The sequence below is a fragment of the Stegostoma tigrinum genome, chromosome 25 (genome assembly GCF_030684315.1).
Source record: "Stegostoma tigrinum isolate sSteTig4 chromosome 25, sSteTig4.hap1, whole genome shotgun sequence".
Taxonomy (NCBI): domain Eukaryota; kingdom Metazoa; phylum Chordata; class Chondrichthyes; order Orectolobiformes; family Stegostomatidae; genus Stegostoma; species Stegostoma tigrinum.
This window is the reverse complement of record NC_081378.1, coordinates 27,670,798-27,696,668: the sequence shown is the minus strand read 5'-3', so window position 1 is coordinate 27,696,668 and position 25,871 is coordinate 27,670,798. Positions and strand designations below refer to the sequence as shown.

General features: G+C 40.6%; 2 protein-coding genes across 14 annotated transcripts in view; one reads left to right on the top strand and one right to left on the bottom strand.

The window, feature by feature from the left end:
* The window catches only part of tubgcp6 (tubulin gamma complex component 6), a 52,830-nt gene extending 39,752 nt beyond the window's left edge, over window positions 1-13,078 (bottom strand). For 2 of the 3 annotated variants that reach the window (XM_048554263.2, XM_048554266.2), the window contains exons 1-5: window positions 12,652-13,078; window positions 8,038-8,865; window positions 4,886-5,049; window positions 1,727-1,937; window positions 602-775 (exon numbers count right to left, since the gene is read on the bottom strand). In XM_048554263.2, coding sequence (XP_048410220.1) covers window positions 602-775; window positions 1,727-1,937; window positions 4,886-5,049; window positions 8,038-8,787 — 1,299 coding nt within the window. In that variant the 5' untranslated portion in view covers window positions 8,788-8,865; window positions 12,652-13,078. Of the gene's footprint in view, window positions 1-601; window positions 776-1,726; window positions 1,938-4,885; window positions 5,050-8,037; window positions 8,866-9,307; window positions 9,620-12,651 lie in introns of all 3 variants that reach the window. The other variant, XM_048554264.2, reaches the window with a different exon arrangement.
* Window positions 13,079-13,218: 140 nt separating this feature from the next.
* hdac10 (histone deacetylase 10) overlaps window positions 13,219-25,871 on the top strand; it is a 38,549-nt gene continuing 25,896 nt past the window's right edge. For 3 of the 11 annotated variants that reach the window (XM_059654614.1, XM_059654615.1, XM_048554026.2), the window contains exons 1-10: window positions 13,275-14,270; window positions 16,632-16,698; window positions 18,589-18,723; window positions 20,338-20,434; window positions 22,349-22,446; window positions 22,536-22,640; window positions 22,724-22,792; window positions 24,846-24,972; window positions 25,290-25,355; window positions 25,456-25,515. In XM_059654614.1, the coding sequence (XP_059510597.1) occupies window positions 16,634-16,698; window positions 18,589-18,723; window positions 20,338-20,434; window positions 22,349-22,446; window positions 22,536-22,640; window positions 22,724-22,792; window positions 24,846-24,972; window positions 25,290-25,355; window positions 25,456-25,515 (822 nt within the window). In that variant the 5' untranslated portion in view covers window positions 13,275-14,270; window positions 16,632-16,633. The other 8 variants (XM_048554029.2, XM_048554027.2, XM_048554025.2 and 5 more) reach the window with 8 other exon arrangements.

The following is a 25,871-nucleotide window of genomic DNA, read 5'->3' as shown; positions in this document are numbered from 1 at the left end:
TGTAATGTCCCGAGCCTGACATCTGACAATGGAGTATAGGTGCAAACTTTTCGATCAAACCCAATAAAACATTTCAAAAGGTGTTCTAATCCTTGCCCTATTGGGCAAACAGGAGTCTTGCTACTAAAACTGCAAAGGCTATTTTGACACATAGAATTCGTAAATGCCATATATCAAGAATATAACTTACTTCGAACTAAGTAGCTAAATGTCTGCCAAAAAGCAGATTAGTAAGGATATGAACTTGGCCTTGGATTTAATGGTAAGGATGTGAACTTAACCTTGGAGTTAAAGCAACAACAAAGTAGTGCTGTACTATCGTGATCAAATTTCCAATTAATCTATGGATACTGAACTAATTTGTTACAGAAACAAAGTTGCTGGAAAAGCTTACCAGTAAAAATTAAAAACCTGAGTTCTGAGGAAGGGTCACTGGACCTGAAATGTTAACTCTGTTTTTTCCTTCACAGTTGCTGTCAGATCTGCTGAGCTTTACCAGCAACTTTGTTTTTGTTCCTGATTTACAGCATCCATGGTTATTTTGGTTTTAACTTGTTACAGAGCCTACAAGAAAGAACCCAATTGCAAAATTGACAAAAACCTGGAAAACAAGGCCTTTATTGTACGTGGAGTCAAGAATTGGCTGAAGCGAGAAGTGACTGAGCCGGTTGTAGTACGTTCCATTTTCAGCCAATTCAGAGAGGAGGTTATACATACTCTCAGGGGATGTTCCAGAGACATACACGCCTTGTTTAACTACAAATGCCTGGAGAGACTGAAGAGACAGAAAATAAAAAGCAAATCACTTATATATTGGTTGAAACATATAGCTGAATTAGTTTTCCACAATTTCTGATTATATTATTGCACTACTTGTTTTGTAGCTAAACACTAACATTTAAAACAAGATAATTCCATTTGTTTGATGACCTTGGCACTTTTAATATTTTTAATTAATTCAACTTTTTTAATACAGGAAAAGATAATAAGTACTGAGTACACTGCCATTAGTGCTAGCATCAACCAAATGCCTGAAGATTTCCTACATTTCACTTCATTAGAAATATCATAAAAATATGAGTTTCCACCCCTTCAAGATATTCTGAATCCAGTAGCATTTGGATTCAGAAATTCAGGATGATCAATAAGCCCTTATCTGTACGGTTTATAACAAAGTCAGGTGTGCGCGTGTCTGTGTTTGTGTGTGACATGTGTGCGTGCATGTTTTGGAAAACAGACCAAAGTTATAGCCATACCTAATGAGAACTTCAAACGAAACTCATTTTCATAGACTGGCAAGAATGCCGAACCTAATGCCCTATGGAGTGGTCGCAGCTTAGGAAATTGATGCATTTAAGGGCAATCTAGACAAATAAGTCAAAGCAAGAAATGGGGAAAGAATATGATAACACAGTGAGATGAAGACAGGTTTACAGGAAATTTATGTAAACTATGATCATCTGCCAAGACAGGAATTGAACAGCCTGTTTCTGCACTATGAAATTCAACATAAAGGTTAAAAACGAGAACCTCATTATACTTATTTGGATTTATCACTATCCAACTAAATAAAAACTGTTTTAAAAGTGCTGTAGTACACTGTAACTGCCTCAAATGTACAACATCAAACATAACTATCATTAAACAGAAAATTTTAAATGATTGGCTTTGAGAAGAAAATGTTGTTCATTATTTCCTAACTATAGTTACAATACAAAACTTCTACCTGATTCAAAGAAAAAGTCATTGACGCTACACCAATAAGGACATTCAGGACATCTTTAACTAACTCAGATTCTTTCTGAAGTATAGCTGGCGTTGATTGCAGCAGCGTACCACCAATAAGCTGTAGCTCACTTTCGCGTAATTGGTAGAACCTGTCAAAAGCTTCTCGACCTGCTTCAGTAAGATAGGGCTCCTCTTTTTTACCTGGAGGACTAAAACATAAAGACATCTGATTTTACTATAAATTAATCAGCTTAAATCAAATTGCTTCTGAGACGAATGATAAGCTAAAAATATTGTTGAATGGAAAGTTAAAATTCAAGTGTGCAGCTCACTGTGAATGAAGTAAACGTTTTGCTTTTTCTTTTAAATTTGCAGGTTGGAGTACTGGTTTTACATAATAAAAATTTAAAAAACTGACTTTTACATTCTATACTATTAATGGTTTACACTATTAAATGCTGTTGAATTAAAGGTCTTAAACACACACATATACGTATAAAAATGGATGGAATAACTGCACATCCGGCTTTACGGCAAAGAAGTGACCATTATTCCCAAGAGAGCTCTTCATCTTGGTAACTTCATGTAAAAATAAAATGAACACAATGCTACAGTAATGGAAGAAAACAACTACACCATAATGACCTAGTATAGAGTAGTTTTGAGTGAGGTTAGCTAGCTGTTCCTCCACTTTCCACTGAAGCATTGTACTTGGAGCTGAGGGAACTATGTTTATTAAAACATAAACTTTGTTTCTTTTAAAACAATTCCTTTATCTGGTTAAACATGAGGATAACAAAATTAATCAGCAGAAATTATTAGCATCAGTTGAAATACATTTGATGCATACACTTTAGGTGAAAACAGCAGCTAAGTTACCATAAGTCAATTTGCAAGGGCTCACTCAAATTCAATACGTTTAAGTGGAGCTGCAAGACAGTGAGGAAGCGCCATGTAGCTTTTGCCTTTAAAAGCACCATGTCATAACATGAAAATAGTGATGCAGTAAATGTGAAAAATTTTTGTATCTTTCAGTTTGTTCACATCTTCCACTGCCTGACCTGGTACATTAAGAAGCACTGAAAAACATTGGCAGTTAGCTTGAGAAAAATGGTAATCTTTTCTCTACATAGCATGCCATCTTCAGATGAGTCTGCCATTTTGTCAATGCAGTCAAGCATTTTTCACATGTCTTCTTACAGCAGTGCAAAGTCCTGGGACAGCCCTTGTGGCTTCAGCTAGAAAAACAGGTGAATGAGCAGACAGGCATCCATTGATGACCCTGAAGAGTCCAAGGTGGCAATCTTCTGTTTCTTCCTTTCACATATTTTGTCCACTTTTCTGCTCCATACCTCAAAAAAATGCCAGGTGTTCCAGGCAATTTTGTTCGCGTCATACTGGACAAGTAGGGTCTTGAAATTCACAAAGTAACGTGGCTTCTTAGACTTTCCTACCACAAGAAGCAGCAACGTTTTCAGCCATCCATTTCAACGCAGGCCACAGCAGAAACACATCCCTTGCTTCACTTTCTACAATTATGCATTTCAACTTTGAAACATTGAAAAGTGATCTAGTAATGGACTGAGAAACAGTCCGATTTCACCTGTGTGAGACATGTCACTTGGTGTATACTCATTCAGGACATGATCAAGAAAATTTTGTAGTTATTGCTGCAGACTTATCTGTGATTTCACACTTCTGAGTGGCCTAAAATCGTCAGAGTAATTGGTGTGGTCGTATGGACTGTGCACAAATTCAGGTAACCAGTTACCGGCCCAGAAGTTCAAGATAACACAGGCATCCTTGTGTTGGATTTCCTACTCTGGCAGCTGAAATGAGTGACAATTTTACTAAAACTGAAATATTGAGTTATCCAAATGTGATTCATCAAGATTTCACTGTACTTTAAGAACAGACTATCTCATACATACAAACTTACAAATTGCAAATCAGACGGCCTGAATGAACGTTTTTCACATTAAATGACAGCGTCAAGTGAGTTCAATAGCTTTAATGCCTAACCATACTGAAACATTTAGAGATCAACTGAGCCCATTTTTGTGTTAAGGTGAAGATGTATAACCATCAAACAGTATTGGAGGCTCTAATCCCTGGTTTAAGATACAGTCTCAAGGTTCTATGAAGGTAAATATCAACATAAAGGCAACTAATCACTGAAATAGAGAGAAACTTGACTGATTCAGTGCAAAGGCATCTGGGTGTCCTCATGCATGAATCAGAGGAAATTAGTATGCAAACACAGTGAATAATAAGGAAGGCAAGTGGAATCTTGGCTTTTATTACAGCATACAAAAAAGGGGAGTGCTGCTGCAAAGCGCACACAGCATTAGTGAGATGGCACCTTGAATATTGCTTAGAATTTTGGTCCCCTTGAGGGGGGATATAGTTGCACTGGAGGCAGTTCAGAGGAGGTTCACTAGAATGATTCCAGAGCTGAGGGGTTTGTTCTATGAAAAGCGAATGAGCAGTTTAGGTCTAAACTCAAGGGGCTGAATTGCCCACTCCTGTTCCTAGTTCTTTTGTTACATTATAATTTAAAAGCCTCCGAAGAAGTGTTTTATGTATACCATAAATCAATATAATGCAAATAAGTGCTCTGCTGCTCTTCTCTGCTCCTGTGCAATTATCTTACTTCTAAATAATTATCTTATTATTTCAATCTAAACATTAACTATTGGACCTTTGTTGAATAGTCAGGCAAATGTAGTGGTCATCCCAGAGTCTCCAGTGCATTGTTGAAAGATAACTGGTGATCCTACAACATACCACACCACTCTTGGTATGCAAAAGCATGCAGGTCTCAGTTCATACCAGACTTAATCCATTTATGAAGTCTGTATTTTTGATGGAAAGTCAACAATTCAGAAAGCTGGAAGTTATCTGGCATAATTAAGCACTATTTTGCTCTTGATAATAAGCAGAAGAAATACAGTTACATGTATAGTGGAGCATCCGTTTTATGGTTCAGTAGCCTGAATTATATTTATAAGTGATTCATTTTAATTGAATTACAAAAAAGTGCCTCGACAGAGTGAGCAGGGAATTGTAAGATGTCTCTTTATTGTTAAAGGTATTTATTAATTGTAGGATGATCAAATACAGAAATAGCTACCAGAAAAATCCATTTTCCACTTACCAGCCAATTAGTTCCCAACATCTATATTTGCTGGGTTCATAAGTCAGCACTGCACTCCATATATCAATGTCAGGAGATGTACTGGGCTCTGACTGGGAATCTGGAGTAAGATTGGATGCTGACTGAAATCCTTCATCTTCTGACTGGTCAATGCTTTGAGGAACCTGTGTACGTATAGATTTTAAGTTTCATCTCAATATAAATATTGCTACATTATAAAAATTGTTGTTTATAATAATATTTTAAGCATCAAGACAAAATTCAGCTCTCCCACAAACAGTCCCAAAAATCACAAACTGAAAAATTTCTTAACAAGTTAAATGGAAAACTTTTGAAGATTTCATTTATATATTGCATTGAAGTAAGTGTTATTTAAACAAGGTTAAATTACCAACTAATAATTTTTTTAAAAATTCAATTATAATTATTAATCTAGATTAATAGAAAAATTTGGATTTGGCATAAATACACATTCCATAACTCAATGATTAACAATTCATCAACGTGGAAAATAAATTGTCAACACTTGAGGAAGTCAGTTATATCAGTAGGTAGTATCAGTAAAAGATACATGTGTGAAACTGAGCCAAATCAAATCATTACAATTCTCGCACTTCATTTGCATAATAATCTTTCTCCCTTGCTAGATACCTCAAAGATGTATCATTACGCAGTTTCCTTCTACTTGAATGCTGTATTCACGACCCAATCCTCGTCATTATGAAGTCCTGTCTCTCCACTGGCTATCAGATCCACTTTATTTAATTCAATGGGAGCTATCAATTCATTTGTTTTGTTACAAATGCTATGCACATACAGACACAGAAAATTAGTTTTATTTTTGCTAGCTTTTTAGCCTTCATTGGTGTATTCTTAGATTTTAAATCTGACTCTATCCCCTTTCCTTCTCTGACCCTCATTTCCTGTATGGCTATTTTCGTCTCTGACCCTTGCCTCTAGTCCTTGATAAAAGTCTTTCCACATTTGATCCCTTGCCCCCATTATTTCATTTAAAATCCTCTTTGCTTCCCTAGTTACGCAATTCTCAAGAAGAACAACTGCAGCATCGCTCAGGTGTTGACTGTCCTAATGGTACTGCAGTGAATTTCAGCAGTCCACAAACTGGATCACACTTCCCTTACACCAATCTTTGAGCCACATAATTCCAGTTTAGAGGAGCAGAAGAGGCTGAGTCACAAACTGAACTTCAAAACTGAGAGGTCACCTCACCAAGTGTTTCAATTAAATAAAAGTAAAAGTGTCTGAAGAACAGGCCATCACATCACATAATGTCACAACGGTGGCTCAGTGGTTAGCACTGCTGCCTCACAACACCAGGAACCCAGGTTCAATTCCAGTTTTGTGTGACTGTCCGTGTACAGTCTGCACATTCTTCCGTGTCTGCGTGGATTTCTTCTGCGGGCTCTGGTTTCCTCCCATAGTCCAAAGATCTGCAGTAAGTAGGATTAGCCATGCTAAATTGGCCGTAGTGTCCAGCGATGTGTATGTTAGGTGGACAGTGTGTGGGAAATGTAAGGTTACAGGGATAGGGTGGTGGGGGAAGAGTCTTGGTGAGATGCTCAGAGAGTTGGTGTGGTCTTGTTGGGCCAAGTGGCCTGTTTCCACAATGTAGGGATCCTTTGAATGAAACTGCACCTGGTTTGGGTGATAATCCAAAGATTATAAACTCTGTAGCTCTCCTTTCTAAATTATTGCCTAGTTACCAGAAATAGGAAAGAGATTCTGGATAGGAGCTATGTTGTCTGATTGTCAATCCTTTTTTTAACATTTTATACACCTCAAAGTCCCTGGAGTGAGGTATGTCCAAAACTAGAGGGCACAGGTTTAAGGTGAGAGGGAAAGATTTAAAACGGACCTAAGGGACAACTTTTTCACACAAAGGGTAGTCCATGTATGGAATGAACTGCTGGAGGAAGTGGTGGAGGCTAGTACAATTACAACATTTAAAAGGCATCTGGATGGGTACGTGAAAAGGAAGGGTTTAGAGGGATATAGGCCAAATGGGACTAGATTTATTTAGAATAGCTGATCAGCACGGACAAGTTGGACCGAAGGGTCTGTTTCCACTCTACATCTCTATGACTCCATGACGTTGAAAGGATGTTTCCTTGTGTGAAAGGATCTAGATTGAGAGATCATAGTTTTAGGATAATAAGTAGCAGATTTAAAACATAGAGGGGGAGAAATTACTTCTCTCAAAAGGGTCATGGAACTGTGGAATTCACTATCCCAGAGTTCTGTGGACGCTAGGATGCTGAATAAATTTAGAAGGGAAGATAGACAGATTTTTAATTAGTAATGGGTTGACAGGTTATGGAAAGCATTTGAGGCCAAAATACGACCACCCAAAACCAAATTAAATGGTAAAGCAGGGTCAAGGGGCTGAATTGTCTACTCCCGCTCCTAGTTGTTATGTTAGTACCTACGTTGGCACTTACCACTGGATCCTCCTACTGCCACTGCATGTTCATTACTACTTTGTCTATTTGGAAAAATGAGAAACTTGTTGACGTTAACTGCTAACAGTAAACTGCCAGGAACACAATTAAAGCCAAAATATTATCCTGCTGATGTCTCTAGTTCATAAAGGAAAGAATTGGTACAGAAATCATTTCATCACAGATCCTCTTATGTAAGCTCAATAACCTTCCTACCTGCTTTCGGACCAGTTTTGGTGCATTTTCAATTTGCTGTCAACGAATGAATAAAACCAAAAATCTTAACAGGTATGAGATTCTACAACACAACTCGCCACTTTTTCAACATATTTTTGTGACTTTAGTTTGAGTAACATTAACAAATAAACCATTTCCATGATTATTTGTTCAAACATATTGAGTAAGTGTGTATGACTGATGGTTGGATGGCTTAAAACTTGAATTTTCAATCTTGGAAGGGCAATATACAGTTTGAGTTACTGTTCCAGATTGTATCAAAATTTTCTGTGCTTTTTTAAACTTGTTTACATAGAATTTCATATTTTAGTGCATGTTAATGAAATTTGCAGGAAATGTATGAATAAATTGATACCAGTAAAATGGGTGCAAAAATAAACATAATTTCAGATGTAGCTTCTGAATTGTGCTCCTGCAGGGAACTTCATCCTATATCTCAATGTTATACTCACTTACCCGAATTTTAAGTCCAGTGATATCTATGTTATCTGGCACTGCAGGCAAATCCAACTTAATTTCCATTTCACATGTACGACTACGTACAAGTGCACCAAAAAGCGACACTCGTGTTTCTTTTTCATACTTGTCTCCAGCTAAGTAATTATGGGAGAATAATCCAATGCCAGGTAATCCAGTGCCAGGTTTCGCATCCATTAACTGAAGGGTACGTTGCACATGATCGTGAAATTGAAAGTCCTCGTTGGAATTGAAGGATATCAGGCCCGACTCAAATAGGCTCACATCGTAGTGATCATAGCCCTGAAGTTTTACATTTCTTCCAACATTTTTATTGTTCAAGAAATAATCCCTTTTCTGTGGGTGAAGTTGATATGGTCCAGTTCCTGCAAGCTCAATCAGAAATTCCAGGACAGAATTCAGATCAGACTGTGACATACATACTGATTTTTCTAATTGATCTGTAAGGTCTTCCAAGCGATCAGCTTCTATGCCCAAGCCAGCCACCCTCAAATTGAAGGATAGCATCAAGATTTTGTTTTTCACAGGCAGTTTGCTGATATCAGACTGATATTTTGGAGTTGCTTCATCTCGGAAAAGGTTTATGAAAAGCGTATTGTAAACAACCCTTTTTAATTTTTCTTTGAATTGTCTTCTGTTGAGTCTTCTTTTGCCCAAGTAACACTTCCATGACAAGCCTGTCATCTGGGCTTCACAGAGGTCTCCAAATAATTGCGTAATGCTTGCCATTGATGTTTCAGAAATGTTGGACGTGCCAAAGTTTAACGACACTGGTCCTTGGGTTCAGCAATTCTTTATCCTTTGAGTCTAGGGCAAAAAGAAAAAGGAAAGTTCTTAAGCATAAAAAAACCCACAAACTATGTAACATCAATGCATTCAGGTTTAACAACTGATAGAAGAATTTTCTTGTTTATAACTACTTATCTTATTCCAACATGGGCAGTAAACATAACTGATATGTAGCATTGGTTTTATTTTCTTAATTCAAGTTGGAAGGTTCAGGACCAATTGTAAAGTCTTAAAATATGTTTTCTTCAACCACTTTCCTGCAGCAAGTACAAACCAACTAAAACTACCTGAACTGAAATAGCAAAAATAATAGGGAGCCAGTGAAAGTCATGATCAAACTTAACAGAACATTCTGTCCAGTTCCGATCGCCAAACACAAGGAACCAGTTCACATATTGGACACAATCAAATTACAGAATCAGACAAAACACTTGAAAAGCAAAAGATGTGGCTAGCTCACTTGGATGGATGACAGGTTTACAATGCAGAGTGCCACCAACAATATGGGTTCATTTTCCACAACAGCTAGGGTCATCATGAACGTCCAGCTTTTGCAACCTCAACCCTCATCTGAGGCATGGCGGCTGTCAGGTTAATTCACCACTCGTTAACTCTCTCCAATGAGAGGGCCGCTCTATGGCAACTCAATATTACACACTCATATCACTGGAAATAAGCATGCTGCAATACGTCCAGTGGAGAAATCTGTTGTCCAAAATCACCGGTTGCCAGAAATTTTTGAACTGAGCCAGCAACTCATCCTGGTGCATACCTTTATAACAGAAACATGAGAACAGTATTTGGATGAGTAAAACATTTTTGTAACTGCTTTATGATGTTTATCACTTTTATGTTCCTAGTCAATATTCAATTATCTATAATCCCACAAATTCTGAAATCCAGAAATGACTTGACCCAGGTTTTTCAGAATGGTGAAACAAGTTAGAGTACAAATTTTATCCTCCGGCAGGACAAAAAAAAGTCCCAAACGTGCAGTCCAAAAAGTTTTATGTACTAATTCCAATATGTGTTGAGCTGGTTACTGATTCAAAACATTTGTTAGGGTACATGGCCAATTTTTGCATACATGATAGTGGAGGCAGTGGCAGTGGCAGTGGCAGAGTTGGAAAGTTCCCACGTGTTTACATTGCCTTCAGAAAAAGCAGAGAGCTAGATGACAACGGCCTTATTCATGTTTCTTCTCCTTAATTTTTTTTTCACAAATTGGATTCCCTTGGACAAAGTGATAGGCAGCTATACCCAGAAAAGTAAATGCCCTGGTAGCAACAAAAAAATTAGAGTTAGAGTCATAGGGGAGGTGAACATGTAGATTTTATTTTTCATTCCAAATCAAGATTTAGACAGGTTACGTAAATTATGTACATCAATTTCCTAATGACAAAAAGAACATTCAGTATTACCTCAATTACAATCACAATTTTAGAAGTATTTCATTTTCAGGTTTACCATTCTGAAGTGCAAAATATACAGCCAACACAAATGAGAAGCGGAAACTTTGAAAATGAAGAAAACAGGTGCAGGGGTAACAAGGTGTAGAGCTGGATGAACTCAGCAGGCCAAACAGCATCTTAGGAGCAGAAAAGGTCATGATCTCAGATTCTCCAACATCTGCAGTTCCTATTTCTGTAAAACAGGAGCAGGAGCAAGTCATTCAGCAACCCCCCAACCATTCAATATGATCACATCTGATCACCAACTCCATACGGTGCTCCCCCTTTCCCCTTAAACACTTTGATCCCTTTAGCGAAATCAACACCTTCTTGGAAACTTTCAATGCTTTGGCCTCAACCACTTTCTGAAAGAGAGGATTCTACATGCTCACCACTCTCTGGGCCAAAAAATTTCTAATCTCAGTCCTAAATGGCCTACCCATATCATTAGACCGTGAGAGATAAGGGGAACTGCAGATGCTGGAGAATTCAAGATAATAAAGTGTGAAGCTGGATGAACACAGAAGGCCAAGCAGCATCTCAGGAGCACAAAAGCTGACGTTTCAGGCCGAGACCCTTCATCAGAGAGGGGGATGGGGTGAGTGTTCTGGAATAAATAGGGAGAGAGAGGGAGGCAGACCGAAGATGGAGAGAAAAGAAGATAGGTGGAGAGGAGAGTATAGGTGGGGAAGCAGGGAGGGGATAGGTCAGTCCAGGGAAGACAGACAGGTCAAGGAGGTGGGATGAGGTTAGTAGGTAGGAAATGGAGGTGCGGCTTGAGGTGGGAGGAAGGGATGGGTGAGAGGAAAAAACAGGTTAGGGAGGCAGAGACAGGCTGGGCTGGTTTTGGGATGCAATGGGGGGAGGGGATGAGCTGGGCTGGTTGCGTGATGCAGTGGGGGGAGGGGACGAACCTCCCTCACCCCCATCCCAGGCCCCAAGATGACTTTCCACATTAAGCAGAGGTTCACCTGCACATCTGCCAATGTGGTATACTGTATCCATTGTACCCGGTGTGGCTTCCTCTAAATTGGGGAAACCAAGCGGAGGCTTGGGGGACCGCTTTGCAGAACATCTCCGCTCGGTTCGCAATAAACAACTGCATCTCCCAGTCGCAAACCATTTTAATTCCCCCTCCCATTCTATAGATGACATGTCCGTCATAGGCCTCCTGCAGTGCCACAATGATGCCACCCGAAGGTTGCAGGAACAGCAACTCATATTTTGCTTGGGAACCCTGCAGCCCAATGGTATCAATGTGGGCTTCACCAGCTTCAAAATCTCCCCTTACCCCACCGCATCCCAAAACCAGCCCAGCCTGCCTCTGCCTCCCTAACCTGTTCTTCCTCTCACCCATCCCTTCCTACCATCTCAAGCCGCACCTCCATTTCCTACCTACTAACCTCATCCCACCTCCTTGACTTCTCCGTCTTCCCTGGACTGACCTATCCCCTCCCTACCTCCTCACCTATACTCTCCTCTCCACCTATCTTCTTTTCTCTCCATCTTCGGTCCGCCTCCCCCCTCTCCCTATTTATTCCAGAACTCTCACCCCATCCCCCTCTCTGATGAAGGGTCTCGGCCTGAAATGTCAGCTTTTGAGCTCCTGATGCTGCTTGGCCTTCTGTGTTCATCCAGCTTCACACTTTATTATCATTAGACTGTGATTCTTGATTCTGAACTTCCCAATCATTTGGAACATCCTTCATGCATTTATTCTGTTTAGTCCCACTAGAGTTTTATAGGTTCCAACGTGATCCCTGCTCATTCTCCTAAACTCCAGTACATATAGTCCTAGCCGAACACGTCGCTCTTCATACATCGGTCCCGCAGTCCAGGGCTCAGCCTAGTAAATTGAAACAAAGAACTTCAGACCGATCTCTGAAGCAAAAATAGAAATTGCTCGCAAAACTCAGCAGGTCTGGTAGCATCTTTTCTGAAAAAGAGGCACCAAACCCAGAACAATAACTCTCTTTCTTCAGACGGATACAATCAGTGAGGTAAACCTGTTGTGTTGCAGTCCCTCCGTTGATTGAACATCCTTCCTCTGATCAGGAGAGCAAAACTGCACACGTTTCCACACTGATGAAGGGTCTAGGCCCGAAACGTCAGCTTTTGTGCTCCTGAGATGCTGCTTGGCCTGCTGTGTTCATCCAGCCTCACATTTTATTACCACGTTTCCACACTGTCGGGGATTCTGTCATCTTTGATTACCCCACCAATTGGCTGTGCAATTGTGAAAAGCTGGGGCGAAATTATTACGGTTTGCAGCCCCTTACCTCCCAATTAGGGGGATGTATTACACATTGACAAGACGCCGACATCCTGTCGTAGACATAATGGTCATATATACCTCTGCGCGGTATCCGTGAAGGGCACATTACGGGAGGAAGGCTAGACGCAGCATCACTCCATCCACGAAGAAGCAGTTGGTTCTGATGAAAGATTCACCGGGCTCGAAACGTTAACTCTGCTTTCTCCCCCAAGGTGTTGCCAGACCTGCTGCGTTCCTGCAGCAACTCGCGTTATAACCACTGAGGCTTTAGCCAACGGGAGGATCCAGCACAGGAAGAGGCCAGAGCAGAGAACGCTGGAACCGTTCAGCAGGCAGCCCTCTCCGTGTGGAGAGTAACGGGAGTTTTCAATATCAGCTCAGAGACAGGCCCCTCACGTCTAACCGGAGAGCTGTGCTATACTACGCTACGAAAACTCCATTCCAGGAGCATTGTACCAACCAGCCGCCGCTCTCCAACCGTCAAACAGCAGCTGTTCCCCGCCACCGTGTCTCCGCCTCCTTCACCCCATCAACCAGTCGAATAACTCAACCCTCGGCGCGCTGTGTTACTATTGGACGGTCGGTTAAGACTCCTCCTTCCACTGGTTGCATCTGCTGCCAATCAGATATCATTTCCGCTGGAGTCGCGGGTGTTGACCTCCGGAAGTGCTGATCTCTGAGAAGTTGCGTTGCGGGTTTGTATCATCGTCTTTGTCCGGCTCGCGTGCCTTACGTTTGGAGAGTAGCAACTGCTAATGCAACATGTGCGATGGAGCAGTGTTGTATTTCTCTGAAATGTTTTGCACTGTACTCGTGAGGACTTTTACTTTTGAAGTACACTTTTAGAGAAGGGGTAAATAGATCTGAGACAGTAAGGGTGGGAATTCATCCGAGGGGAAAGTCGTATCAGACTCGAAATGTACACCGTGTTCCCTTCTGCGCATATGTCAGCCGTGATGTAAAGGTGCTGGTGTTGGACTAGGGTGTACAAAGTCAGACGTCGCAAGCTTTCAAAGCGCTGCTCCTTCGTTTTCACCTGAAGAAGGAGCCGCACTCCAAAACCTTATGACTTCAGATAAACCTGTTGGACCATAACCTAGTATTGTGGGACTTCTGACTTTGTCGACAAATTTCTTCAGCACTTTGTTTTACTTTCAGATTGCCAGCATCTGGAGTATTTTGCTTTTATTTTAGTAGAATCTTCGGCCTTTTCTTTTGCCTTATCCAAGTTTCACTATACCAGAATTAGGTTTTATTGTCATGTATATTCAAGTACAAATGTATAGAAAAAGTGTACGATGTTACCACACAATGCCATCTTAGGTACAAAGTACCTAGTTCCAAAGTTTAAATATTAACATAGGTTAGCTACAAAATAGACAAAGTTCTACATTTCAGTTTTTCATAGTATAAACATGGAAAATAAAGAAAAATTCTGTGGTAAACATTTTAGTCCTCTATAACCTGCATTTATTCCACACTGGGGGCTTTCCACACGTGTGTCATACTCTCATTTATGCTAGGCTGCCATCGGTGACAGTTTGACCTGGCTAGGCCCCTGACTGCCAGCTGCCCTGTTCCAAGCCCTCAGTCCGATCGCTGTCCTATTCCTGTCGATTGTCCTTCTCTGCCCTGGTCTGATGATCTTCCCGATCTGGGCCCTCAGCTGCTGCAATACTGTTACCACTGGTCTCTCTGTAAGTTCTAGCTTTTTAAGAAGAGCAACTGCACTGTCATTTTATATATCTGTTGGGGACTTTTATGATGTTTTTTAAAAAGTGTGATTTCTGTACAATTGTGCCGATTTCAGGATCACTTGCTTCTTTCTTGGATCACAGAAACTGCAGCTCAGGGGAAATACACAAAAACTGTATACATACATGGGTGCAGGAAATGCAGTTGAAGGCATTTTCAATCACTAAAGGGGGAAAGTTACAATCCTTGAAACAGGAGGACATCGGGTTCTTCCTGGACACCTCTGTCTCCGTCACTGGTAACTGCTTCAAAACTGACATGCCCCCCTGACTTCCACAGCTATCTTGACTACACCTCCTTTCACCCACCTTCCAGCAAGCATGTCATCCCCTACTCCCAACTCCTCTGCCTCTGCCACATCTGCTCCCAAGATGGGGCGATCCACTCCTGCACATCCCAGATGCCCTTCTATTTCAAGGATTGTAACTTGTCCCCTCTGGCGATCAAAAATGCCCTCAACCGCATCTCTTGTGTTTCCTGCGCCTCTGCCCTCACATCTCTTCCCCCCCCCCATGCCCCCCCCAGCAAAAGTAAAGACAGAATCCCCCTTGTCCTCACATATCGCCTCACTAACCTCCGCATCCAAAGTATCATTCTCTACCACTTTTGCCACCCACAATCAAAGAGATATTTCCCTCCTCACCCCATCTGCCTTTCGTAGGGTTAGTAGTCGTGAGAGTAGTCCATCTCACCCCGGCACCCTTCCCTGCAACTGCAAGAAGGGCTACATCTGCCCCTATGTCATCTTCCTTCTCCCCCACCATCACTTCCATGCAAGGCACAAAACAAACCTTGCACATTAGACAGGGGTTCATCTCCACATCCATCTCTACTGCAGCCACTGCTCCTGATGTGGCCTCCTGTACATCGCTGACACCAAGTGGAGACTCTGAGACTATTTTGTAGAGTTTCTGTGCTCTGTATGTGACAAATGACAACACCTTCTGGTTATGAACCATTTTAGCTTCCCCCCTCCTACTCCCTGGGTTATATGTCCATCCTGGGACTCCTCCAGTGTCACTGACTCCACCGCAAACTGGAGGAACAGCATCTCATATTCAGCTTGGGGAGCCTACATTCTGATGGCCTGAACTTGGATTTCACTAGTTTTAAAACCTCCCCACCCTCAGCCTCATCCTATGTCCAAGCCTCCCTCTCATCCCTCGCCTCCTTGACCTGACGCAACCTGTCCATCTTCTCTCCCACCTATCCACCCCACCACTCCCTACCTACAAACACCATCGCCATCCCACCTACCTTCCCCAGACCCACCCCTCCTCTATTTATTTCTGAGCTCCCTTCACCCTCCCCATTTCTGCAGAAGGGTCCCAACCCGAAATGTCAACCTTCCAGCTCCTCTGATGTTGCCTGGCCTGCTGTGTTCCTCCAGCTCCACACTGTTATCTTTGATTAAGAATAAGCGTGTTTCATTAACGCATCCAATGGAGAGATTGAGCACACCCGACTCTCAAAATTGGTGAGAAGTTTACTGGAATATGTCCTGCAAGGAGATTTAGGTTTGGAAGAAATTAGTTCACAGCTTTTTGCACGTAGTTGTCTGGGAGGTGGTGTTCAATAAAAAGTTCCGAGTAACGGTACAGTGTTTAGCACATGTGAGGTATTTTGTTTGAGATTTAGCCAAAGAAATTAAGAATCCGAGTGACAAGAAAAGGTCAGTTAACAATTAAAACGAAATGGGGTGCAAAACATGACATTTCACGGATCTTCCACATCTCATTCCTAAACTGCTTTTGCTTGAGACAGGCAGAAGGTGAGTTTGAAAAAATGTATCTTCAAATTTAATTGAAACGTCAAATCTTCGACCCTTATAAATTTACATTTGCCTCTATCTAACACACACAATCCTCTAAGGATATGATAGTTTAGATGTGGGCAGGTTGTTTCCTCTTGTGGGGACCCTACGGTCACAGTTTGTAATCTCTGAATAAGCGATTGCATATTCAAAATGAAGATGAGGAGGAATTTCTTCTGGGAGTTGTGAATTTGTGGCATTCTTTACTGCCGCAGAGTGTATTCAAGGTTGCATGTTGAGTATTGAGGATATTCAAGAATGAGAGATTTTCTTTTGATTAGCAAGGGAATGGACGTCATGGGGAAAAGCCAAGAAAGCTGATTGATGATTATCAGATCTGACGTGATTCCATTGAATGGTAGAGCAGACTTGATGGGCTGAATAGCCTACTTTTGCTTCCACATCTTCTGATCTTCTGCTCTTAAAATATATTTTAATGTTAAAATTGTCACTCAATCCAAAATAAATCAATGTATTTTTATTTCTTCAGTCATGGCATTGAGAACAGGGTTGATCTACAATGAACAGATGAAGAACTACAGCCTGCTGTGGGATTTGTAAGTGCTGTAATATGTTGTTTTATGTTTCTAAAGCAGTTAATACTCTTGCTTTAAATTGAAATTTTTAGGGAGCACTTTAAACAGGTAAATGTTTAAACATAATCAATTCTTGATTTGACATGAAGCAAATTTAAATTTAAGCAGTTCAGTGCACCATTCTCCCCTAAGGTCTTTCCAGTGTGATACAGTTGAATGGGACCGTGCTTGACTCCTGGTTTTAATTTTGTCTACTTAATGCAAATCACTTTCAAAGCATGACAGTTGGTGTTCTCACTGGAATAACAATCCAGTGATACCTGTCAATGATCTCGAGGCACTGGTTCAAATCCCACTTTGGCAGTGGGCAGAATTTAACTGTAACTAATAAAACATGCTGGAATTAAAAGCCTCTTTGCATAATCGTAGTGTTGTAAAAACCCAGTTTGGTTCACTCATATCCTTTAGGGAAGGGCATCCTTGCCCAATTTCATGTACAAGTAACTCCAAATCCACAGTAATGTGTTTGACACTTAACTGCTCTCTGAAATAGCCTTGCAAGCCAATTGGTTCAAGGATAATTAGGATTGGGAAGCAATTGCCGATCTTCCCAGTGATGCACAAGTACCATCATCCCACTCATGTCATTACCTTTGATATTCTTTGAGAATTTGTCTTTAATCCCTCTGTTTCTCATCTACATTCTGCTCCATGACAATATGACCTGAAAGCCCAGCACATAATCTGCCAGTTGGCTGTTCCTTACCACCTCCTATCATGATTTTTCCACTGTTGTTAAATTATCAGACTGTTTATCTAACATCTGGAACTAGATAACTAAATATTGGGAAAACTGAAGTAATTGTGCATAGCCTACTAAATTGAGGTATTTTAGCGAGGATAAGTATTATGTACCTGAAACCCAGCAAGTCTGAATTTCTTTCTACCTCACTGTTTAAATACTTGGGTGTCAAACAAGTTCTGAAAAGATTTACCTTGATGTTGCTGGGACTGGAGGGTTTGCATTATCAGGAGAGGCTGGATAGGTTGGGACTTTTTTCACTCAAGTGTGGGAGGTTGAGGGGTGATCTTATAGAGGTTTATAATATCAGGAGGGGCATAGTTAGGGTGAATGGCAAAAGTCTTTTTTCCCCTAGGGTGGGACAGCTCAAAACTGGGGACATATTTTTAAGGTGAGAGTAGAAAGATTTAAAAGGGACCTGAAGGGCGACTTCTCCCCCTACACACACACAGGTTGCTTCATATGTGGAATAAACTGCCAGAGGAAGTGGTAGATGCAGGTACGGTTACACCATTTAAAAGATATTTTGACAGGTACATGAACAGGAAGGGGTTAGAGGAATATGGGCCAAATGCAGGCAAGTGGGACTAGTTTAGTTTTGGAAACTTGATCGTCATGGATGAGTTGGACTGGCAGGTCTGTTTCTGTGCTGTATGACTCTATAAACAACTAAGGTAGTGTTGTTCAATATACTCAGATCAGGTACAGCCTGTCAGAAGCAATTGGAGTTACCTTTGTTCTACCCATCACCATAACTTTCTTCTTTTTTGGCTAACACATATGATAGCACAATAGATGCATTTTCCAGACTGGCAATCCATCATGACAGCTCTGAATGTGATGATGAAGCTTTCAAACTAACTAAAACCGTCCTTTTCCTCGCTACCATTGGTTTTGAAGAAGGTTCACTGAACCCACAAAATTAACTCTGATTTCTGTTCACAGGTGCTAGACCTGCTGAGATTTTCCAGAAATTTTTGGTTTTGTTTCAGACTTCCAGCTTATGCAGTTCTTCTGGTTTTTTTCAAGCGAATTTATTGCAAGTAAAGAAATGCTTATGATGCATAATATTAATCTTGGTAACGGTTTCACTTTTGGATTCATTTTAGCCCAGTTTGCAGTATCGAAAAACCAGAGCGACTGTCTGCTTCTCATGAGAAACTGAAGTACTATGGTCTTGTGGAAAGATGCATCCCACTAACTGTTCGAGAAGCTATCGAAGAGGAAATTTTGTTGGTTCACAGGTTGTACCCACTTTTAAACTTCTATTATCTTGTATATTGTTGTGTGCATTTACCCCCTTCCTTGACTAAAGGTTGGGAAGCAGACTATCATCCTGCTGTGTCTTTCGTAGTATCATACCTAAGGTTATCAAGTCAACTTGTCATGCAATTGTGTCACCCAGTTGTTTTGGTGATAAACAACCAGTTTCCTATTTGTATTTCTCAGGGGGAAGACAAGCTGTGTCGTCTTCTATTGATTTTATGTTGGTTTTGAAAGAGTAAAACTACTTAAGAAAGATCATCAGGCCAAGATAGGTAGAGTAGCCAATGTGGCTTCTCAATGGACCACTAAATTTAGTCAAAGGAGCAAGAGAACTTGGGTATTGCAGGACGGAAAAAAAAAGACATTTTATTGAAGCTTTTGTTTTGTACTCATCGGGACAATTCACAAGAATACCAGTATAAAGGGATACAATATTGATATTGTATGAAAGAAAAGTACTGATTGGTTGGCTACTAAACTCTGATTCATCGAGACGTTGCCATTGGAGAATACACCAGTGAAATGAGGTGGTGTTGTAGTGATAATGTCACTGGACCAGCAATCTAGAATCCCAGGCCAATGTTCTGTGGTAATGGGCGTGAATCCATGACACAGAGTGAAAATTGAATTCAACAAAAAAAAGAGTCTGGAATAAAGAGTTGGCCTGATGGTGACTGTGTAACCACTGTCAGATGTAGTAAAAACCCATCTGGCTCAGAAATTTTCTTCCAGGAAGGAAAGACCATATCACCTGGTCTGGCCTACATGTAACTCCAGGGCCATAACAAGGTGGTTGCTGCCTCTGAAATAGTCTAGCAAAGCACTCAGTTGTGTCAATCGCTACAAAGCCTCAATTTGTGGACTGCAGCGGTTCAAGAAGGCAGCTCACTCACCTTCTCAAGGGCAACTAGGCATGGGCAATAAATGCTGACCAGAAAGTGATGCCCATGTCATGAGTGAATAAGACGAAAAGAATACATAACCTGTCCATTCATAACCTGTTTCATGATGCAAAATGTGTGTGTGTATAATATATATATATGTAATATGTAACAAAATTTAAAGTAAGTTTTTATTGATCAAAAATTGTAAAAATTTGGGTAGCAAGCTAATGCTTCAGCAAATGTCTTGATTAAATACTTTTCTGTTTTAGCGGCATTAGGTAATATGAAACTTTTAATCATTTCAATAAATGAGTTAAACAAATAGTGATTTACATCTGCAATACTTTAGTTTTAAAGGACTGAACCAGCCCAGCCACATCCGGATGGCCCGGCACCCCAGTTTTGCCGTTGTCACATTAAGTTTTTCTGAGGACATGCTTCCCTTGTGGACCGAACATGGAAGCTTAGGAGCAAGGGCAGGCTATTCAACTTGTGAAGCCGGTTCCACCATTTCATTAGATCATGGATTAATTAATTCAATTAAATAACTAATTACATTAACCAAGATCAGAAGCTATAGCCTATACCCTATCAGTCTGATTTGTGCCAATGCTAAAGCTACATATTATATCAAAATGCCTAACATTTTTTAAATTAGCTAAACTGATAATTTGAGCCATTTCATATTGAAGTGTTTTATTTCTTTAGCTTGGATTACTTAGAAGCTGTGAAATCTACTGTATCAATGAATATTGAAGAGCTGAAGGCATTTTCCTGTAATTATGATGATGTATATTTTCATCCTGTAAGTAAAATACCACTTGTATCAAAAAATTCATAACGATATTCATGAAAAATATTGTCTTTTTTTACTGTGCCAACTCTTCTGCATTGACTGCACTTGCACTTACGTTGGACTTGGTAACTTCAAGACTCTATTCAAGGGTTGGTCTCTCAAATTCAGCCAGATGTCTCCAATCTGTAGTCTGCAGATTAAATCTGACAAATGGGCCCACTTGTGGCACACTAGTAGGTGGTGTCCCTACTCCTGGATCAGGAGGACCAGGCTCAAGTCCCACCTGCTCCAGAACTGAGTAATTACATTTGAGCAGGTTGAGTAGAAAAATAGGTTGAACAAAATATTAAATTTGGACAATGAGGTTAGGTGATGAACTAACAGGGGCTTCACCTCCTTAATTGAAGAACTTTGGCTGCTTTAGTTTTTGAATTTTATATCTAGTCCTAATGGATTGAAATAAATTTCTTTTTGATAGATCTAAAATGGATTGAATGAACAAGACCACATTCTCATTGGTAGAGTTCTGTGAAGCTGTGAAAATCAAAAGTTCGTAAACACCCATTCTTGATTGCCACTTCAGTAGAACTTTGAAGTTTTCTGTTTTATCATCAATTTTGTTTCCCCCAACAACTGTTTAACTCAATCTACTTGTTCAGCGTAGCAAGATTTCCTCACTCTTGTTAGCATTCTAATCTCAAGAAACTGTGAAATGTAGATTTTGTGCTCGTCTTATTTGTCATTTGTGGGATGCTAATGTAGCAGATTTGCTATGCCCTTTACCGGTACCGTGGTGATTCAGAAGGAATTTTTTGGATGTGAAGTGTTTTGTGATCAGGCAAGGACATATTAAGGAATCACATAAATTTGAAGATATATACTTTTTGCTCCATGCCCCTACATTGAGGATTATTGAAAATAGGAAAAATCTCTACATTTGGAGCACTGGGATGGCATGTACAGCACTATCTTAATTACCTCACATTTAGCGTTTATATATTTTAATTCTTATATGTGCTGAGTGTAAAGTTTCAACTAGGCACTGAATTATCAATGAAAAATGTTTGTATTAACAATAACTAATAGAAAAATAAAACTAGAGTGTCTAGCATTTGTACCATGGTCTCTGTGAACACAGCTAATCTTATTCAAGGCAGAACTGCCACAGATAGCTTGACATTTCTGGGCTAAAGGAAAATCTTGTGTTGAACACAAAACTTTAAGGTATCTAAGGTCCCCTTTGTAAGCTGTTACTGTGACCATCCTTGTGCACTAATGAATGAGAGCAATGTTAGAGATGTCATTTCTCTAAATGCGGTCAGACATCTTACTGATGTTGGAGTCCAAGTAAGAAGCACAACGACCAATATGAGATGGTGGACAGGTTGTTGAGTCTATACCCAGCACGAAAACATGAAAGAAAAAATTGTCAGAAAATGAGGTCCCACTTGTGGCACTGTGGCAGTGCCCCTACCCCTGGACTGAGTGGCCTAGGTTCAAGTCGCACCTGTTCTAGAGATGTGCAATAACATCACTGAGCAGGTTGATTAGAAAAATAGGTTAAATTTTTTAAAAAGTTGACAGTCTTGATACAAAAAGGAACTCAGGCAGAATGTTATGACATCATGATTCTGTACCAGAACAATACAAAACTAGATTTGCTAATGTAATTAATCAGCACTTAAAACTTGTCTAATAAGCCAAGCCACAAAACTAAAAACATACAAGAAGGTAAACTTGAGGCAACTTTTTTGTCTGCTGGAGATTATTTTGAGAATTTATCAACTAGGTAAACTGTTAAAGACGGTGGTTGAATTCATTGCTGACAACTACTTCATGTGTTGGTTGCTAACTGAGTTTTTCATTCTTAATTCAGTGATGAGACTTCATTGTTGCTTTTATCAAAGTCTCATTTCATTTTAGAATTCTTACCACTGTGCCAAAGTAGCTCTGGGAGCAACTCTGCAACTTGTTGATGCAGCTCTGTTGGGTAAAGTAAGAAACGGGATGGCATTGGTCAGGTACAGGATAATGTCATATTTATACATTTCACTTAATTTCATGTAATGTCTCTGTTCACGTAATAAATTTATTTTGTTCATTCTCTCAGACCTCCAGGTCATCATAGCCACAAGAGTGAAGCCTGTGGATTTTGTATCTTTAATAATGTAGCAATAGCAGCCAAGTATGCGAAAAGAAAACATGGAGCAAAGAGGTGAAAATCTGATTTTTTTTTAAATTAGAAAATTGTTTGTTTTGATGATAGCAATTATAGTTTGCATGGTTCATTTCTTCTAGAATTCTCATTGTTGATTGGGATGTGCATCATGGCCAAGGAACTCAGTACACGTTTGAGGAGGATCCCACGTTAGTACACATTCATTTCTTTTTTTTACAAAAAAAATAGGATATTACAGAGGAGAAATCAGTCTTGAACCTGTGGTTTTGTCATAGCTCTTATTGTGAGAAAGTAATCTGAATTTCCAAGCAAACTTAGCTCTTCCAGTAGTTGTCTTGGTGAGTGCTAAATTGTTTGTTCTTCATATCCTATTTTTCTAATCGACCTATTCAGAGATGTACACACCTCTAGAGCAGGTGGGACTTGAACCCTGGCTTCCTAGTCCAGAGGTAAGGAAATATCACTAAATCACAAGAGGGCCTGAGTGCTAAATTGAATTTTTTTTGAAAATGGTAATTGACCAAACCCATTTGCACTACAGTCATGTAAGTATATGTAGAACCTGTTCCAGGGGTAGGGACACTACTGCTATGTCACAACAGGACTCCAGGGCCCAGCTTTTTTTTTAATTTAACTTATTTCTTTAGTCAGCCTGTTCAGAGATGTTATTACAGACCTCTGGAGCAGGTGGCACTTGAGACCTGACCTCCCAGTCTAGAGTTAAGGATAATACCACCTTGCCACAAGAAGGCCTGAGTGCTAAACTGTTTTTTTTAAAACTAATGAACAACCAATTTGCAGTACAGTTGTGCGAGTACATATAGGTATTGTTCCAAAGATAAGGACACTACCACTGCATCACAAGAGGACTTCACCTGGATGCCAGTAGGCATACTGCAGTTTATCTCAGGAGGATAGATATTTTAATGTGATTTTTAGAAATGCATGTTGTTTTGTATTTTAATGATAACAAAGTGTGGGACTGGATGAACGCAGCAGGCCAAGCAGCATCTTAGGAGCACAAAAGCCGATAGGGACAAAGGGGGAGGCGGACCGAAGATGGATGGAGGAGGAGATAGGTAGAGAGGACAGTATAGTTGGGGAGGTAGGGAGGGGATAGGTCAGTCCAAGGGGAGGATGGACAGGTCAAGGAGGCGGGATGAGGTTAGTAGTTAGGAAATGGAGGCATGGCTTGAGGTGGGAGGAGTGGATAGGTGAGAGGAAGAACAGGTTAGGGAGGCGGGGATGAGCTGGGCTGGTTTTGGGATGCAGTGGGGGGAGGGGACGAGCTGAGCTGGGTTTTTACATCCCCACCCTTGTCTGCCTTCCAGAGAGATCACTCTCTCCGGGACTCCCTTGTCTGCTCCACACTCCCCTCCAACCCCACCACACTCAGCACTTTCCCCTGCAACTGCAGGAAGTGCTACACTTGCCCCCACACCTCCTCCCTCACCCCCACCCCAGGCCCCAAGCTGACTTTCCATATCAAGCGGATGTTCACCTGCACATCTGCCAATGTGGTATACTGCATCCACTGTACCCGTTGTGGCTTCCTCTACATTGGGGAAACCAAGCGGAGGCTCGGGGACCGCTTTGCAGAACCCCTCCACTCGGTTCGCAATAAAGAACTGCACCTCCCAGTCGCAAACCATTTTAACTCCCCCTCCCATTCCTTAGACGACGTGTCCATCGTGGGCCTCCTGCAGTGCCATAATGCCCGAAGATTGCAGAAACAGCAACTCATATTCCATTTGGGAACCCTGCAGCCTAACGGTATCAATATGGACTTCACAAGCTTCAAAATCTCCCCTTCCCCCACTGCATCCCAAAACCAGCCCAGCTCGTCCCCGCCTCCCTAACCTGTTCTTGCTCTCACCTATCCCCTCCTCCCACCTCAAGCTGTACCTCCATTTCCTACCTACTAATCTCAGCCCCCTCCTTGACCTGTCCATCCTCCCCTCCCCCCCCCCCCCCCCCCCCCAGACTGATCTATACTCTCCACCAATCTTCTTCTCCATCCATCTTTGGTCCGCCTCCCCCCCCCTCTGTATTTATTTCAGAACCCTCTCCCCATCCCCCTCTCTGATGAAGGGTCTAGCCCCGAAACGTCAGCTTTTGTGCTCCTAAGATGCTGCTGGGCCTGCTGTGTTCATCCAACCCCACACTTTGTTATCTTGGATTCTCCAGCATCTGCAGTTCCCATTCTCTCTCTTGTATTTTAATGACTTTGGTTTCTTTTAGTGTTTTGTACTTCTCATGGCATCGTTACGAAAACCAGCAGTTCTGGCCCAATTTAAGGGACTCTGACTACAATGCAATTGGAAAAGGCAAAGGGGCCGGATTCAATGTAAACATTCCATGGAATAAGGTGTTTTTAAAAATAAAGCTTTTATGTTTGATCTGAACTATCATGATGCTTGTACTATATAAAACCAGCAGCACAGTAGGGGAGTGGTGCCAACTGTCACGTGTGCTGATGCAACTTTTGAACAGGAAGTTTCTTTCTTGCCCTCTTTCCTTGCATCCTCTTAAATTATTTCTGGTCTTGCTAATACAAGGACATAATTTGAAATCATGGTATCCCTTATCTACATTCCTCATCAGCAATCATCTAAAAGCACAGCATTAATTTCACATTTCAAAATTTAAGTAAAAGTAACTTTTTAAAAAATTCCTTTATAACAGGCAGGAATGGAAAATGCTGATTATCTGGCAGCTTTCTTCTACGTTTTACTTCCTATAGCTTATGAGGTAATTATTGTTACATTTAATTATTTTAATACTTGTGCATCCATGTTATTGTCCTGTTTGTATCTATACTTTGTTACTAAATGACTTACTGTCCTTACAGTTTAATCCAGAATTGATTCTGGTTTCAGCTGGATATGATACTGCAATCGGAGATCCTGAGGTATGTCTTTTTTAATTGACTGTACAGCTTCAAACATTTGATCAAGATGAAGTTTTTTGCTTATAATCATGCTGACTGTTTAGATTTTTTTGTATGACAAGTTATATAACTAATAAGCCATTTCCTCTTGTTATTCCTTACAAACACTGAGCACTAGCTATGTGCAACATAAAATTATTGGCTTAACTAGAATCAACTGTTTTCTTTGTTTCAAAACAAAGTCCATTATATTTGAAACTGAGCAATGTTTCAAACCCCGGTGCAAACCAATGGGTATTTTACTTCGATTTATTACAAAACTGCACATAAGCAATTTATGAAAGGTGAAACATCTTTCAAAATAACTTCTCCATAGT